Source organism: Leptonotus elevatus, chromosome 14 (assembly GCF_054856555.1).
Source record: "Leptonotus elevatus isolate MCC_2025b chromosome 14, RoL_Lele_1.0, whole genome shotgun sequence".
In the NCBI taxonomy this organism is placed as follows: Eukaryota; Metazoa; Chordata; class Actinopteri; order Syngnathiformes; family Syngnathidae; genus Leptonotus; species Leptonotus elevatus.
In genome coordinates, this window is record NC_141252.1 from 11851649 (window position 1) to 11870892 (window position 19244).

General features: G+C 42.4%; 2 protein-coding genes across 2 annotated transcripts; one reads left to right on the forward strand and one right to left on the reverse strand.

Moving 5' to 3' along the window:
• Positions 1-1617: 1617 nt before the first annotated feature.
• Positions 1618-9223, forward strand: dhrs7 (dehydrogenase/reductase (SDR family) member 7). Its single transcript, XM_086095287.1, has 7 exons — positions 1618-1861; positions 2830-2982; positions 3240-3346; positions 3470-3709; positions 6111-6233; positions 6318-6533; positions 7488-9223. The coding sequence occupies exons 1-7, from the start codon at positions 1732-1734 to the stop codon at positions 7527-7529; spliced, it is 1011 nt and encodes a 336-aa protein (XP_085951413.1). The 5' UTR covers positions 1618-1731; the 3' UTR covers positions 7530-9223.
• pcnx4 (pecanex 4) lies at positions 7496-19244 on the reverse strand. The gene is made up of 11 exons (XM_086095286.1): positions 19108-19244; positions 17113-17904; positions 16859-17038; positions 14516-15057; positions 14327-14427; positions 13229-13351; positions 12737-13097; positions 11894-11997; positions 9874-10979; positions 8752-8938; positions 7496-8672 (listed from the first exon to the last, which is right to left on the reverse strand). Exons 2-11 carry the CDS (start codon positions 17808-17810, stop codon positions 8421-8423), a joined length of 3654 nt encoding a protein of 1217 aa, XP_085951412.1. The 5' UTR covers positions 17811-17904; positions 19108-19244; the 3' UTR covers positions 7496-8420.

The following is a 19244-nucleotide window of genomic DNA, read 5'->3' on the forward strand; positions in this document are numbered from 1 at the left end:
TACAATATACAGGAAATAAAGACGAAAATTATGAATGAAGGACGTGTGGAAGCGCAGACTGAATGAATGACATAAAACGTGGAAGGAATGAACGAAGAGAAGGAGCAAGTAAGGAAGGTGGAAATAAGAATGTATTAAAGGAACAACGGAAACACGTATGGGGGAAGAAAGGAAATAATGAAGGAATAATGGATCAAATGAAGGAAACAAAGATGTTATGGGAGGAACACATTGAGCCATAAGGAAGAGGAAGCACAAAGATGGTATGGAAGGAAAAAAAGAAGGAAGGGGCCTAACTAAGATGACATGAAAATAAAGAAAGAATGATGGGATAAAGGAAGGGAGGTGGGAAGTATTGGAGAAAGAGGAGGATGGAGGGAAATGAATGAAATGGGGGGAAAAGATGTCTAGAAGGTATAAATCAAGAGATGAAGGAAGGGATAATCAAGGACTGTATGAAAAGAATAGAGGAAATATGGATGAAGGAATGAAGTAAATGAAAGAAGAAATAATTACTGGAGGATACATGAAAGAGATGAGCCCAGAAGGGAAAGAACGATGGTATGGAAGCAATGAAGGAAGGGAGGGAGAGTGGGGCGGGAACAAGATGGTACATAGAAAAAATGGGGTAAACAGAGATGTATGACAGGAAGGAGATGAAGAATGATGGAAGGAAGTAAAGAAGGAAGGTTGGAGGAAATCTGAAAGAAATTAAAAATTGTATGAAATGGAGGAAAGAAGGAAGGGGGAATGTATAAAGAGTGAATGAAGGAATTAAAATATGAAAGGTAGGAATATATTGACTTTAATTGTGCAACATTGTAGGAGGAAATTTCGAGCATTTATGTGATTACGGTAAATATATATATATATATAACAATAAAGAGAAATCAGAAAAAAACAATTAGCTTGATTATTCCATATTATTTTCTTGCTATCACATTGTTTAACAGTGTTGAATTGATTGAAGCATAATTAAAACCTTTGAAAACTAATGCGCCAATGAAGGTCAAAGTTGAAATATAGGTTAATCTTTTACCCAGCCTGTATATTGTTCAGGTAAACTTTTATCAACCAAAATGTGTCCAAGTACTTCTTGAACGTTATGAATCAAATGTGGGTGTTATATGACAATAAAATTAGATTATCAATGTCTTTAAATAATAAAAAACATCCATCCATTTTCGTGACCGCTTATTCCTTACAAGGGTCGCGGGGGTGCTGGAGCCTATCTGCTTGGCTTTGGGCAGAACAACAACCATCCACATTCACACCCACGCCTACTGTAGGGATAATTCAGAGCGTAAATAATAAAATAAATACATTATTATTATTATTATTATAAATAAAAACGCACAATGGAAAAAAATAAAGTATATAAAGCAACGATATCCATGAGCCACTATATTCAGTCACTAAATATTTCTGCATGAATAGCAGTTATTGACTAACATTTCTTATTTATTAAATTAAGAGACTTAAAATAAGTGTCATCTCAATTTAAAAAAATTAATAATGGGGTTTAATATAGAAATTTACATTTATGAATGTGAGATATCCCTAACAAAACAAAGGCTCCAGCGCGTTTGTCTCAGTTTACAACCGGAAGTGGCGTAACATCCGTCCACGGGTTTGTTTTGTAAAGTATAGATTAGTTTTGCAAGCTATCCGAGTGACTGCAGCTAAAAAACAACGCAATTTATTAACGGCACTACTAGCACCTATATAGATATGGATTTCTGTATTGTATCTGCGCTGTACTACTTGATATTACTTTATGTATTCATTCACTTGCTGGCATTCTTCTTCGCGGATGCAGATTTTACGTTGCTGTGGGCAAGTGTGCTCGGGACAAAGTCAAGTGAGGACACCAGACACATTTTGAGTCGTTTGTCATTGGTCCACTTTAAAATCTCGAGACTGTGTTGAAACTAAAATGCTTTCATGGATCCTTACATAGCCCTCCTGTGATTCCATATTACCGTTGCTTGCTTACTTAGGCTCTGCTACGAGCAGATACAACTACAGTATATACGTATGATATGTGCAATTTCCATGTTGTCCCTGTGGTTAGCACGTCTGCCTCACAGTTGTACGCTTTGAGCATTGCCTTTTTGCAGAAGGAAGTTAATTGAAACGAAAGCCTTGTAATGGACTGTCATACATTTCTGCTATTCAAGACTATTCATTCCAAGTATTGTTATTATATTGTACCGATCGTGAAGCAACGCACTTCCCAGTAGCTTGTAAATACTGTACTTGTATGAGTTAAAAGTTGCTCTTTACTTGCTTTGTCTTGACTTCATGAGTGTGTCTGTGATGTTTGTAAAGGAACAACGGAATATTTCAGATGAAAGGATAGGAGTGCATTGTGCTACAGTGTGTATGCCGCTTGTGAGAAGGGAATATAAATAATGGCGGCTGAATTTTGCGTTCATGCTAACATGGGCAGTTGGGGGGCTTGCAGCTTTCGAATATTTTGTAGAATTGAGCATTCTACCTATTATCCGATTAGTCGAGCATATGGGATCAAATGATTTTTGCATTCTTCAACAATATCATGCATGTGAGATGTATGCATTATTGTCTACTAGAGGCCTCCATTCTCTGGTTGTACTGAAGTATCTGTGGCTTTGAGTGTGGCAGGGCCTGGTGAGTGACGTGGGTGCCAGCAAATGCGTCTGCATGCTCGCTCAGTGAGTCGGCATGAGTTGTGCGGCTCATATGATTGTGCTCATGATGTTTATTTTCTTACTTCTTGTTCATTTAAGTGAAAGTGATTGTCAAAGTATGGTACCCTCTGTGAAGTGTTTTTTGTTTGTTTGACAGAAGTGAAGTTGAAGGGCCAGGTGGCGTGGATCACCGGAGCGTCCAGCGGCATCGGGGAGGAGCTGGCCTACCAGCTGGCTCGCTGTGGCTCGCGCCTCATTCTGTCTGCCCGCCGCGAGGATGAGCTAAAGAGGGTGAAACGGCAATGCTTAGGTGAGACCACACTTACTTAGATGATATTATTCAGCAGGATATGTGGAGGAAATAATTATCGCATCCCTTCGTCAATGATCAGTCAAACACACATATAAAGTAAGCACAAAAAAGGTGAGTTGTTTTTTTTAAAGCCATAATAGCTAGTTGCTGGTTACAGAGAAGATGTCAGATACCTACAGACTTTTGCCTTGACTTAAGTTGGATTTTTATACATTCTTTATTGTCACTGGATCCCTTTTTTTGTATACTTTCAGAGTCCTCGGGACTGAAGGATGAGGATATTCTCATACTTCCGCTGGATTTGTTGAAAAGGGCAACCCATGAAGCCAAAACGCAAGCTGCAATTGAGTACTTTGGACAAGTATGACCACAGTTTTTCTTGATGATGGTCACAGTCACTTTTTTTCAACAGATTGCTAAAATGGTCTGTTCAAAAGTCAAATGGTCACCAATTCTAAAAAACTCTTATCTCCTCACCTTCCAGATTGACATCCTGATAAACAACGGTGGCCGAAGCCAGCGCTCTTTGTTCCTGGAAACGAGTGTGGACGTTTACCAGGCTTTGATGGAGCTCAACTTCCTGGGTACCGTGTCCCTCACCAAGCAAGTGCTGCCTCACATGACACGGCGCGGCACCGGAAGCGTCGTGACCGTCAGCAGCGTGCTGGGCCTCGCGGGGGCGCCCCTGGCGTCAGGATACGCCGCCAGCAAACATGCTCTTCAGGTGACGTTTACACATGCACAAAAAATGTTGGTTAATTACACGTAAATGCGCTCAAATTGTGGTTATAATAGGCGTTGTGTCCCAATTTGTCGCCGGGTATGTCGACCACTTGAATAAATATTCTTTAGACACGAAATACACGTTGGCACGGTCTTGCAGAGATATCACAGTAGGGCTCATATTTTAATTGACAATGCTTATGAATACAGAATTACTTGCTGCCACGGAGGGGTAAATCTTGTGTCATGGTAACCAAAGCGCTCATGCTTGGTTATTATTCATGCTTTTTTTTTTTTTTACAATATGTTCTAAGCAGATCCACTAGTTTAAACACGGTATGCTGATTAACTCTTTGACTGCCATAAACGTTATAAAACGTTTAGCATAAACCTAGGGAAGGGCGCCGAGGACGTTAAAAGACGTCCCCTATGTTTTTTTTTTTTTTTTTCAAAAACGGGTGCAGGAAAGCCTTGGGCAGCTGTGCTGAAAGAATCAGGCTGATCTGATTAGTCAAAGACTCGTTTTGGCCCCTAGAGGGCAGCGATGACTCTCTTTGCACAAGGTTGGATGGGCCGCCCACCGTGGGCGTCAGTAGAAGACGTGAGGCGGAGCTAGAGTGTTGAGGAGACAATGGCTGATCCAAGCCACAATGGCTTGACCAAGCAACCGGTTACAAGCAGCTCAGCTTGAGCATTTTTTTCAAAGACGGAAAGCATCAATCAATACTAAAAAGCGCATTGATGTCAACGATGATGATGACAACGAGCTCTACGCCAAAGTTGGAAGCTTTGGCGTGACTGTTATGAACACGTAGTAAGCCTCACGGCTAAGCGCGGCTAGCGCGGCTAGCGCGGCTAGCGCTGCTAAGGCCGGAAAACGCGCACAATAGCCGGCCGGGTACTTCTACACAATCGGACATTCGATCGGGCGATGGAGAGTTGGCATCGACCAATGCAGATTGATGATGATGATGAAGATGAAGCTCTACGCCAACGTGACTGTTATGAACACGTAGTAAGCCCCACCGGCAAAGCGCGGCTAGCGCGGCTAGCGCGGCTAGCGCTGCTAAGGCCGGAAAACGCGGAGCTGCACAAGCGGACATTCGATCGGACAATGAAGAGTACCCCGAGTCCAATGCATATTCATCGAAGGAGCGGGTACAGTCTGATCACGGAGAAGACACTGTTTCTGGACTACGATGCCACCATGAATGGAGTGGATAAAATGGATCTCCTACCACCCGGTATAGCAACTGAAGGACACGGGGAAGCGAGACGTAACACCACCGTAACGTAACCGTAGCATGATCCTGATATTAGACTTGATGACACACTGCAGTATATACTTGCTATTCCCCGGAAAAAAACGGCCGGCAAGAAAGTGGCGCACGCGAAGAGGCAATCTTGTGCAAATGCTGTTGCGTCTCCTTGCACGCAGGAGAGTGTTACAAAAAGAAAAACTGTCGTTGAAACATCCACATATTTGTAAATAGCACCACAGTTGCACACATTTGTAAATAGTTTGCCAAATTGTTGTCAAATTGTTACACTGTTGAATGTAAATAAACGTATTTTGCTATCAAAAAACACTTTTTCATTCTTGGTGGTAGTGTTTTATAGAAGTAAAGCACTATTTAGGTGTTTGTGGCATCATTCATGGACAAAAAGAAGTGTCAAATTCACTAGAATGCATGAAATAATATCGTTTCACTAAAAGCTTGATTTCTCCGTATTTTGGTCCAACACAGGCGAAGTTATGTCAAACTAACCATTTTCTATTGTTGATTACTAAAGAACGGAATAAGGTAGAAACAAACTCTTTTTTTCTGATGAAAGATGAAAGTCCAATCTTTCATTTGGTAGTACGTGTGTTTCCATAGTCCAAACAGAACATTTTCTGTGGACCTTGAAAATCAGTCAAAATGCTTAAATCGGCTGGCACTGGCGGCATCCCTTTTCTGAAAACGTCTGGCAGTCAAAGAGTTAATATTGTGTTTGTGGAATATGAGTTAAGTTCCAAAATCCAACAATTTTTATCAATCATAGGGGACGACAATTTTGTCACTTGCCGTCGACTGAAGAGGACATCACAGGAGCTCAGGGATCAGGTAAAGACCAATCATGGCGCAGATCACAGCTCATCTCTTTTTTTGAAGCTGAGCCGTGTTTGGTCAATACCTGAGCCCTGAGCTGCTGTGATGTCATCTTCAGTCAACAGCAAATGACAAAATGGCCGCCCCCGGTGATGGATAGTAACAGGTGGATTTTGCAGCGTGCGGATAGCAAAGAAGTGGAATTTTTACGCAATGGCCGAGTCAATCACCTGACCTGAACTCGATTGAGCGCGCATTTCACTTGCAGGACACAAAAATGAAGAGAAAATGCATCTTTTCTTTCCTCAGGGCTTTTTTAATTCCCTTCGGACTGAGCTCTATGACCATCCTAATATACTCATCAGCACAGTGTGTCCAGGGCCTGTGCAATCCTTAATAGCACAAAATGCCTTCACTGAAGATCTGCACAAGGTAAAAAAAACAACAACAAAAAATCAGAAATGTAACGGCATTTTTTTTGTATCACGTTATGACTAACTGGTATCCATTCTTCAGCCTGTAGCTTCACCTGGTGACCAGGGACACAAGATGGCCACTAGTCGCTGTGTGTCTTTAATACTGGCGGGGATTGCCAACGGTGTCAAGGAAATGTGGATTGCGCAGCAACCCTTTCTGGCTTTCTACTATGCCTGGCAGTACACCCCCACCTTCGCTTGGTTCATCACAAAATTCCTGAGCAAGAAACGGGTGCAGAATTTCAAATCTGGTGTGGTAAGTGTGTTTATAAATAACATTGTGTGGAATATGTCCCTTTTTTGTGAAGCGGTTGAGCATGGTCTAGATCCACCGCAGAAGCCACTTCAGCAATTTGCATGAGCAAATCGCTGAACTTTTGTTGTAATCAACATCTCCCTTCCAAAAAGAGAGCCGCTCTGATATTCTCCTCTGTGTGCGCCAATATAGTCTGTTTACTTGTGTGAAAAGGCCTTGACATGAAAGGATCAGCGTTCTGCTGCTGACTGTTACAGTATGTACGGCTGACTTGCATTGTCACAACTAGCAACGGAAAATGTATCACGGCGTGAACAGAAATTCTTACAATGTTCCATCATGATACAGAGGTTTGTGACCTTGCTAATTCTATTAAAAAAAAGGTGGATGACAGACACACACACTCTCTCCAACAATGCTCACTGACTGGCCAAAGTGTCGAGTGGCCTCTGATGGGCAGTGACAGCTCAGGGCCAATCACAAAGATACTGTTCCTCTTAAGTTGTAGCTGTTCAGTAGTGATAGGAAAACAAAGCTTCATGAAGTACTGGCAATATATATATATATTTATATATATATATATATTTTTTTTTTATTCGTCTAGATGATGCTGTTGGTTTAAAAATAAAGGTTGGTGCAATGGTAATTGATTACATTTCCAGTGCATCTTTAAGCCAAGGGTGCCATCTAGAGGAATCTTTTTTTTCTTTCTTTTTTTTTTTACAAGTGCTTCATGAAGCTTCATTTGTCCATCACAACCGTTCAGGCTCATGTCAGGATGCTACACTAAAATATAAAATACATATATATATATATTTTTACTCTGACTGCTCACATTTTTGTTAACGAGTTGGATCAAACTAAATATACAATATGGCCAGTAAAACAATGAACACATTTTGGACACCCTACTTATATTGACCAACACTCATTTGTATTTTTTTTCTTTTCCAGGATGCAGACTCTGCTTACTTCACCAAGGCGAAGGCTTCATAAAAATGTGCTTCTCTCAGCTTCTTACAAGCCATTTTATTATATACAGATACACACATATAAAATTGAACAATATGTACAAGACTATGACCAATCAAAATTGTTGAACTATTATTTTAAAGTTGTAAACAAGTGAACTGTAAACAAACAAATTGCACCGAACGCGTACAGCATGACATACCCAAGGCACATCCTTGATATTTTGACAACATAATTGTTTAGTTTCCCTTTTTTTAGCAGGAAGGGAGGGTCATTATTTGAATATTGTAAATAATAAAGCAGGTTTTTGATGGAGGACAGTCAGTTAAAATCATTAACTCCCAAACCATTGTGCGTTCGCTAAATCTAGCCCCCAATCAACATTTTAAACAACACTGTATGTATCATGTATAGGGGGCCTGGTGTTCCTATCAGGTTTTTATTATGCTCCTGATTCTGATTATCAATGAGTGCACACTCCCAAATGACAAAAACTCCAAACGGCAGCATGTTTGTTTGGTTTGCCGTACAGCCATGCTGTGTTAAGGAAAGGGTGAGGAAACGCTACACTGCACACCGGCTGGTCTCTCGTTGGCTGCAAAGTATGAGCTGCGGGTGATCGGTTTTTGTGATCATAAGCTAATCACATACTTTCCCCCCCGGAAATCGGCCGATTAAATCGCGCGACGTATCCATGTAAGCTGGCTGATGTGAATTTTCCAACTTGATGCTTCTCTGTGCCACTGAACCAAAGCACCATGATAAATAAATGCAAATATATATAAAAAAAAAAAAACAATTTGTCAACATTCCATCATTCTAAGGAAATAATCCCTGTTGTCTGTTCTTTTGTCCTCATTGGTAAAACATGAAACCTTGTGGTGACATGAAAAAAAGCTCTCCCCACCTTTGTGGTCAGAGGCAGGGGAAGTGAAGGGGTGCTGATGAGTAAATGGGGTACCCCAGAGGGGGGTCCGCCGCCTGGACAGTCAGGTTCCTTAACATGAAGGGGTGAGCTTGGATGCTGTAGCGCTCTTCGTCATCGTTCGTGGCGTACAGGAGCTCCCAGGACAGGTTGGCCCACTGACCTCGCACCCCCTCTCCGTTCAGCCGGCCAACCTGCACCAATTGCTCCTGCAAGGACAGCACTCGCCCGGTGTACGTACCCTGTGGATGACAACAATAAACTCTGCTGACCTGTGTGGCGTCACGCTGGAAATGATGTCAAATGCAAATGTGTGCTTACCATGGAGAGGTCGTGACCTAAAGAGAAGAGGAACGGCTTCTCCTGAAGGACGCTGTCATGCCAGCCTTTCTCGGATACCAAACCAATGTACCAGTCCCTTTCATATTCCTCCAAGGCACTGAACATCTCCTCAGGGGACTCCATAGGCCCAAGGCTGGCTTGATCAAACAGGAGCTTGAAACTAAACCTGATGCAAACCATATAACGCAATAACGGCAGTGACTTTGGAGCATAAATACCAATAGAAATATTGCATGTACAGTGGAACATGGCGACACGTTCCAGACTTACAACAGGTGAAAATCTGCTAAACGAGACCTACTTTGTAATTTAAGTTCAAATGTGCTTATAGTGTGTGGTAAAGACTAAACTATGTGTGACCAATGGGCCCGCAGGCCTGTTCTAAAACTAGCTCATCAGTCATAGCATACTATTTTCTTGGAATGTAATAGAAGGGATTATTTGAAAATGTGAACACTGACAGAGATTGATAGAAATTGTGTTGCATGTTTCCCAATGAGATATCAGTAACATAATATTAAAAGGGGAAGTCAACCCCCAATGCTTTTGTTGTTTACGTTCTGTGCAGCCCCAGTAGTCTAAATATGGCATCTCTTTAATATTGCGTTAGTGGAATATGAGGTAAACAGCAAAATCCAGATGTTTTTATCCAACTCGGGGGGCAGCCATTTTGCCACTTGTGGTCGACCAAAGATGACATCAATGTTGCTCAGGTCTCAGGTAACAACCAATCACAGCGCAGCTTCAGAAAACAGGTGGGCTGTGATTGGTCATTGCCTGAGCAACTGTGATGTCAACTTCCGTCGACTGCAAGTGGCAAAATGGCCGCTCCTAAAATGGATTAAAAAAACGCTGGATTTTGCTTCCTAACTCTTATTCCACAAATGTAATATTAATCAGAATGTCATGTAGTGAGGTCACATATAACATATAATTGTCAAAAAAATTAGATGGTTGACTTCCACTTTAATTATTAATAGTAATATATTAAAATAATTTAAGCACATTTGTCATTTCAGAAGTGTGTATCTTACTGGTAGCCCTGGTCATTTCTGGAAAACGCCATAAAAATAGCTTTTAAAAAAAATCATAGGCTTTTACCTGAAAGCCCGAAGTGCGAGCTGATAAAGTTCTTTACTGGAGGACAGCCACTCAAGTCCCTCCGTCCACGGCACGTCTCCACAGTAGAGCCTGTAGATGTAACTGGGGCTGGTGAAGGCCGACTCGGCGCCGAGCGCCACCAGGCACGAGAGCGCCACCTGAGCGTGGAGGTCCTTCAAGGTTTCGTCTTCCTTCAGAGCTTTGGTCATGTCCTCGGAGCCGTCGCTCTGCACGACAGGCCCGAACTGGCCTAAGGCGAACCTGAACCAGTCCTCGGGGAATAACGGCCTAAGCTGCTGCAGCCTGCTCGATAACAACGGCGCCGTCCTCCATCCCGTCGGTAGGTTGAACACCTCGGACTGGGGGCAGCTGAACGCCAGCTGGCGGAGCGAGCCGGGGCTCTCTTTGAAGATCTCCGGGTTGTGACCTTTTTCCGCCGCCGGCATCCCGATGCCCAGTCCTAAAGGTTGTAAAGGCTGCAGGGCGGAGAGGGCCATGTTTTCAAACAGACTGTCCATCTCTACAGACCCTGGCAGAGAGGCTCCTGTCTGCAGCATTGTGTGTCCGGACTGGGCCTCTGCCGTCACCAAGGCAACCGTCCGCCTGGCTGGTTGAGGTCCAAAAAGATCATCTTCATCCGACCAGTCGCCAAAGGACGTCATGCTGGAGCTGTCCTGTCTGAATCGAAGTGAAGACACCTTGGATTCCACCACGATGGCCTCGGGTGGTTGGTTGCACGTCGTCTGCGCCTGCTGGGAAGATTGCGACTTGCGCCCGCCGATTCCCGTCACTTCTTCGCAGCTCCACAGAGAGCCTTTATGCTTCTTGACGCAATAACGCAGGAGCAACCACACCAAGGCTTTTAGAAAGTCATCCTGGAGCTTCCTCAAGTTGTCGTGAGAGTCGATGATGCCCGAGAGGACGTTGCGGGCGTCCGAGTAGACGCGCACAACCAGCGCTGCGCAAGGTGTGAGAGCGTTGGCCCAATGCAGGTTGAAACCTTGGGTCAAACCCAGACGCTCCGGACGCTCGAAAGCAGCCTCGAAAACCTCATCCACCCTACGTGCTTCCACCGTGTGGCAAGATGTCTCCTGGAGCTCCAAACCCTGTGAAAAGCACACAGCCACAGGTAGGCCCACCATTTAGGCAATGATGGAATTTGGAGGATTTTTCATTTATATGCCAGCGTAATTTAGTGGACGTGAACCGATACCAGGGATCATATCAGAAACACATTTTTTTTAACCTCCAAACAGTCTCAAGGTGACTTCAGGGAAAGATTGTCAAAGACTCTCAAAAGGAAGAAACTTTGCAACTTGGTGATCTCCACAGACCGCAAGCACAAACTATTGAAAATATTTTAGTATTAAAAAATTGGGGTTATATCTTTAATTGTGTCACCTTGTCCAAATACTTTTGAGCCCTTGAAAATGGAGGTACTAGACATATTGGCATAATTCCTAAATGACACTTTTACTTCAAAGTTCCATTAAAGGGGAAGTCAACCCCCACCTCCCCAAAAAATTATTGGTAATAATATGCTCTATGCAGCCCCACAAGTCTAAATACGGTATTCTGGTATATATATTGCGTTAGTGGAATATGAGTTAAGCAGCAAAATCCAGCAGTTTTTATCAATATCAGAAGGCGGCCATTTTGCCACTTGCGGTCGAGTGAAAATGACATCACAGTTGCTCGGGTCTCAGGTCAATCACAGCTCAGCTTCGGAAAACAGGTGAGCTGTGATTGGTTGTTGCCTGAGCAACTGTGATGTCATCTTCAGTCGACAGCAAGTGGCAAAATGGCCGCCCCCTGAGATGGATAAAAACAGCTAGATTTTACATAATACTTCATACTCCACAAATGTAATATTAATCAGAATGTCATGTTTAAGACTAATGAGGTCACATATAACATAATACTGTCAAGAAATGTTTAAGGTTGACTTCCACTTTAAATGTAAAACATTGTAAACTTAACTGTATGAATTGAATCAGAGTCTCAAACAAACAAAATGTACCTTAATATTGACAGTGCAGTAGCCGTATCCTTTCTCCAAAATCATGATCCAAACCATGCGGTCCTGAAAGCGGCCCAGAAAGTGAGAGCCTGGCGCTAAAGAACCTGCGAGAGGCAGAAACAATCATCATTTCAAGAAGCGGGGAACCAAAACCAAACTAGAATAGACAATTTGTGCATATTCATTCCAATATAGATTGTTAGAAATGGTTTCCTTTCTCTTTGCTTGCCCTTGAATTTCTATTAGCAGATTGTGGGTATTCATGTTTGGGGGCAGGGTGCTGATGAAAAGAAGGCCTTTTGTTTTAGGTGGCTCAAGGATAATGTCACGTCCCGTGGCAACGTGTCACTAATGTGATCGGAAGTGACAAGAGGGGACCCCTTTACTGCTCGCTGTACACCCTCCAGTGTGAGCAAAAGCGAGGCTGGCTTCACTTGACTGTGATTATCAAAAAAAAAACGCTCAGAAACTGACTTCGGTAGTTCTATTAATCAACTGGTTATTTGCAATGATTCACTTTTTTCTTCTGGCGTCTTACGATAGAGGGAAGAACTCATTTGAACCCAAAACTAAACATACAATGAAAAGTTAGCTTTCTTGGATTTATCTGTAAAATGTCATTTTTCAACTTTGTTATGCACATCTGCAAAATGGATTGATGGATTGATAGAATGTATTCCAAATGACAATGACTAATAATTGTCAGTCAAACCTGTTTAAGCAAATGTGTTACTAATGAACACTTTGTAGCACTCACTGAGTAAATGCCACAGATGAATAATTCACTGGATCCCCCCCCCCCTTTTTTTTAAATAACGATAGGAGGCATGCATAATAACTAACCCAGAGACCCTCTGGCAAAGGCCGTCCTCAGGGCCGAAGCAAGACTTCCACTCATTTGCTGGTAGAAGATAGAGTCCGGGCACGGACAGGCGGTACCTACGGGACCCGGCCAACTGCGCTGAGGCCTGGGGAAGCCCACCAGGAAGATGGGTAGTGTGAAGAGGGGGAGCAAGGGGGCGGAGAGCAGGGCAGACAGGGTCACCACAGCCAAGAGCAACGGACAGAGGGAGGCGTTGAGCGCCAGGAGGGTTCCAGCCGACTGACGCCGCTGCTTCTTCTCGGTCCATGATGTCACCAACACCGTGAGGGTGAACTTTAACTTGGCCAGGAATTGGCTCAGTCGATCCATCAGGAGGCCAACCTATGGAGGGAACATGATCACTTAGTATAAAACTAACTTTGGTGTCAGCAAATGAACATAAATCAGTTGATGCCATTTCGATTTTGATTGCCAAGCTCTACAAGAAGGAAAGTAGTAGTTGTCGTCCTCACCAGTAGAAGTTGAACTCCTGTGCCCAGGTTGTCCCAGCCAGGCAGCTTGTTGTTTCCAGCTGCAAGACGTACAATCACCACCACAACCACTTGCAGTAAAGCGTCTTCTGAGCTCTGCCATGCCTGCAAGTCGTGTCAATTTTGTAAACGAAAACTAAACAATTTTTTTTTTGTCAACACACATTTTTCACCGGACGAAAACTAGACTAGACTAGTCTATGACCCTCATTAATAAACAAGATCTGGGACTAAATCAGTATGCATGTTTGTCGACTCACGAAGAAGAGACAAAAATGTACTTCACTTAATAAAAACGGGATTAAAATCCCAATGTTTCAGTTCATGAACAAAGACAAGACTAAAATTATGATTTTGTAAAATCTTGTCTCTGCTAAACACGCCTCCTTTCAAATCTGCAGCTAGCAAGTACAACATGCACAAACACTTGGAACAGAGAATGTAGGCTCGCGGTGAAAAGTAAAAAAAAACCAAAGAAGTAAATTATAGTAATAACATAACATTAATCCAACGGCTTTTACGTTTCAACGATAATGTTAATCCGACCGCTAATTAATGCTGGCTAATTTACTAGCTCGTAGCATGGTGGCATAGTAGCCACTTGTTGATAAACTGTAATTGTGTGTAAAGTTGTTTTTAATCATGTGAAAGTTTTAGATCCAAAATGTTCAACATTATCTGCTGACAAAAAAATATATACAACGGTAAAATGATTGTCCTGACTAAAACATTGAAAGTTTTTGTTGACTAAAACGATATAAATAAAAATATGTTTTCTTGGACTAAGATAAACAATAAAATGCTAGATTTATACTGGACTAAATAAAAACTGGATGAGGTTGACTAACTATGATTAAAAACTAACAAGCGTGATTGTAAACTGGACTAAAACAGACTACATTTTTAAATGTTTGATGAAAATGAACACTACCTACAAGTGAACATGCAACAAATATGTTAATCAGACAAATACTAAAACAAAACAAAAATATTTGTAGTTTTCTTTTAAACAACATACTTGTGCTCATAATAAATCGGCAAAAAGTCAACAGAAATATTTCTATTGTTTTGTGCACCTACCACTCTGAAGGCTCGTGCGAATCCCACACTGAGAGGAACCCCGTGGAGCTGCTGCAGGGATTCGTCCATTGACAGGAAAGCAATCAATGCGAACGGAGACACTGTGAACACACACAAATAAACGGTTACACATTGTGGTTAATGCTTGAGCTGTACTACGGAGGACAATGGATTTCACCATGATCTCACCAAGAAAAAGTAGGACTCTTCTGATGGCCGCTGCAATGAACAAGCCTCTGTTCTTCTGTTTGAAAGTCTGCACACTGGACATGCCTTTCGGGTACACCGGATTGAGGAATAAGCCGGCGCACACATATGCCCCTTGGATCTCTCGAAGAAGCCAGCAAAGGGAGAAGAGGACCAGGAGGAGGTAGCTGACAGGAGCCTGGGGTCCCTTGACCAAAATGGGGGACTGAGCCGAACTGTAGAAGTGATGCAACAGGCCGGCTTCTGCCAGGGCTGCCAACAACAGGCTGGCATACAACAACACCTCACTGCAGCCCAGATTCCAGCCAAAGGTGTTGGAAAGAGGCGGGGGAGGGGACCTGCCTCGACGCAGGCCGTAGTCCTTGCACTCGGCCCTGGGCGCATGGCAGAGGGCGCCAACCTGGCTGAGGTCCAGACTCAGCAGGAATCCCATGGCAGTGGAGAAGAGGACGACTCCCAGTGATGATGGGATGAAGTAATTGCACACAGCGACGCCAGCGGAAACGCAAAACATCAAAAGCAACCTAAGAGGGCGGGCACATGAAGACAAACACGCATAAACGGAAGTAACTCATTCACTCCCGGCCATTTTCACTGAAGCAACCCCCTTCGCTCCTGGCTGTTTTACTGGATTTTGACCGATTTTTCAAGGCTCACAGAATATTGTGTTCCACTGCTATAAAAACATGGACCCTACCAAAAGAAAGATTAGAGTCTCTTCTTTCATCGGGGAAAAAAGTACATTTCTATCTGTTTCCGTTTTGCAGCAATAGAATATAGCTAAGTTTCATCATTATTCACAAATCTGTTCAAAACAGTGGGGAAAATAGCTTTTTACATGGCCCTGGTTGATCTCTTATACTCTGCTGCCACCTGCTGGCCGTTTCTGTAATAACTACCATTGCCTCAAGCGTTTGTTTTTTTTCAGTTCAGAGGCTGCATGTAGCATCAAAAAACGTATAAATATGTCTTTGGAACCATGGTAATATTTAAAATAGAATGTATTTATACATTTTTGGGAGCAAATGAGGTAAAAGTCATTACAAATATCTCGTGTTACCACCTACAATATTTAAGGTGATCTGCTTTAGACCACACTTTTGTGGATTAACTGAGACTATCAGAGTAGAGATGTATATAGGTTTCTAACTTGCATAGCTATTAGTTATAGGCTACTTCCCGCTTCATGGACCATAAAAAAAATAAACATAATATATTCGGATCATCCATTCATCCTCTGTACCTTATTGTACCGCTTATCTTAACTAGGGCTGCAATTCAACTTAATGGGTTATTCTTTGACCTTCGACCCACTAAAATATTACAGAAATCTGTTGAACTTTTTGTATAATCTTGCTAACGGTATGTGCCCTGCTATTTATTATGCTACTAGGCCAAAAAAAGTAATTAAAACCACAAAATTAATATTGACCTAAGACTTTTACATCAGATAAAATATTGTACAATACAGCTATATCACAGTTAATGTTTCAAACATATTTTTTTTTATGGATTCTTACAGGACACACAGAGAAATCCACTTTTTGAGTTGCGCACCTTGCAGTACAATGTTGTGCCACAAAATCCTGGGCAGCATTGAGGTCTACTGAATGAGATGCAGTGGAATTCAGGTATGGGCAAATGGCAGACCCTCTGAGTGGCCCCTTGATTAATTTCCCACCCCCAAAAAATATTGAAAAAAAGATATATATATATATATATATATATATATATATATATATATATGTTTTTTATACCCCCCCCCAAACTGATATACTTTCAATGTTAAAAAAAGGAAAAGAGAGAAAAGTAATAATAATAATAATAATAATAATAATAATAATGGGGGAAATGAAAAAAATAATCTGAATTTGCAAATTCCCATGTGCCAACTGCGAATATGCATTGACTGTAGTTTCTCCAACTGTGTGTGTTGAAGGGTTACAATTACTGTAAAATCTATGCTAAATTCAATTAAACCATCTATGGCTTCTCACATACAAAGTATGCTAATATTACGCTAGTGGACTAACTACCCGGTATATGATTTGGTTGAACATTTTGGTGTTTACATTAGCAATACAATGTTTAACTTCCTTTTGTGTTACATGGCAGTTTTACAGTAAACTTCAACTGGGAGCGACAAACGTGAGAAAACGTGCAAGTATATTTTGATGAGATTAAATGCGTTTAAAGTGGGAGGGGCAAAACTATTTTCATTTTTTCTTTCGAAATACAATCTGTCTATATCACAGGTGTGTCTGGAATGTGTCCCTAACGATCAATCGAGGTTCACTGTCCTGTATATCCTATTCCAACACAAACCTGAAGTTACTGGACATGGGGGAGCCTCCTAATCCAAACACAAGCACCTGCTCCATGCCCCAGAGGAACAAGGCATCCAGGGGAGGTAGTATGCCCAGTGCCCACAGCAGAGGTAGGAAGAGGAAAAGCACATGAAGGACCTGGCTGGCAAGTTGGAGCTCTGGAACTGGACCAGAGAACCTAAAAACGACCAAGTACAGCAAAATGTCAGATTTGACAGAGTCAACGCAATCCGCTGGTTCCAAGTTACTCACCTGTCAGTCAAGTCCACAACAATGAAAATGAAAATGTAGAGGGGTCGGGTGAGTGGGGTAATCTCATAAGTGTCCTGCGCCTGGAAAGTAGCCGTCTCTGTGGCCGTATTCACAACTAGGGAATACTCTGCTATGCACACAGTCACCCAACTTAGGACAAAGACGACCAGGGACACGCTTATGCTGCCGTACAGAGCGGTCAGTCTGCCAAGTAGCACGTACCATGTCCCGAAACCACACAGCAGCCCGGCCAGTACTGTATGCATCACCACATTCAGCCCAAATCTCTTCCCGGGGGCAATGAATCGAACCGTCTCTGGGCTGACGCAGTGAGTAAACTCCACTTCCTCTTCATCCACTAGGGTGTTTGGCGCCCCGAGTCTCTCCACGACGCCGCTCCGCCGTCCGGCATACAACGCCACCGCCTGGATGCCAGCTGCAGCCGCGAACATCAACGCACCAGAGAGCATGGCCGCATGCAGCTCCTGGAGAAGCTGCAACTGGCAGAGGAGCGTGCCGACGCCGCCGAAAAGCCATGGCGTCAGGAAGAGGACGGCCTGATTGACGTAGACGTAAGGCGGCGCGCAGTAGCCCAACTTGAAGCGCGGGCCCCCCAACACCGTTTGGGGGAAGCGCTTCCAGAAGAACTCCTGCTTGTACTCATTGAGAAGGGGCACATCTGGCCCCATTCTGACCATTCCCGAAAGGGTGGCAGGTCATCTCCCTGCAGCTGAAGAAGCATTTCCAGTCAACATTCCCATGTTGGGAAGCGGTGATGAATCACACCTTCAACTAGACAAAGGACAAATAGAAATACATTGGTCAGTGTACAATGAACACAGTTATATTTTTTAGACCCACACTTCAATACAGTGAAAATCAGAGATACACCAAAACACTTTTTTAGATTTACCACTCACATGTTTTAAATGCACTTAAAATTAGGGGTAAACAATTTAGAAAAATAATCAAATTAAGATTTTACATGTGGAGTTTGAGGACTGCACTTTTTAAGCACTGAACTTATCTAGTGTACACTATGAATAAATAAAATACTCTATGCATTTATATTAATCAGTGCAAAGTGGAAACTAAGGCCAGTATGAAATTTTACTTTGAGTCGGCTCAAACTGGCCTCGTTGGTCTCTTTGTGTAGTTTTAAACCTAAAAGTTGCTGAATTTCTTGAACCAGTTGCTCCTGTAGCATATGTAGCACTTTCTGATGACACTGCTGTTGTGCTTAAATTTTGCACATTTCAGTCTGTTTTTACTACACTCCATTGCGGGTGGATGGTAATCCATCAACAATAGTTGATTATAATTGTACTGTGTTCTTTGTTTACCTTTACTTAATTTATAGGCTTACTACTGTCTCTTATGCATACTTTGTTGTTGTAACATGAATTGTATTCCACCTTCTTGGTCAGATCACCCTTGAAAACGAGTTTTTAGTCTCAATGGCTTTTTTATTTTCCGGGAAATAAACGTTTTGATTAAATTACTGATGAATTTATATGCGAGCAACGTAACGTGGACAGGCAGCCCCTAAAATGCTCTTCCATTAGATAGAGAGAAGATTATAAAAAAATAACCAGCGAATGTATTATTTTTTTTAATGATATGTGATTTTTTTTCTCCCCCCCTTGGTGATGTGCCATCAGATTGTCTCATGTAAAATATGCACTTTTGCTCACTAAAGGTTGGAAAACAACACTGCTGTCATCTGTATAGCAACAGCCACGGAATTGCAAAAGCATAACACACAACCAGCAGGAGTAAAGATGCGCTAACATGTCCAAGCAAAGTCAGAAAACGAGCATTTAGACAAACACTCGTTTAAAAAAACAAAGCCATTTCTGTCCCTTTTCCGAGTGTCGGTTTTGTTAGCTGTATTGTTAGCCAGCCTCCATGAAAGCCTGACTAGTAGCATGATGTTCTGACATACATTGCGGCAATATGATGAGTTACGATGTCGTTGATGTGGTGCAAGCTTACCTTAAACCTAGGAATCCTCCACCGGAGTGAAACTTTATGCGGTATTCAACAGAATTGATGTTAATGTCGAAAAAATTGCGGAAAACGTGAGCATTAGCCGTTAGCCGAGTGCTACAAAACCAAGCAACACCGACAAG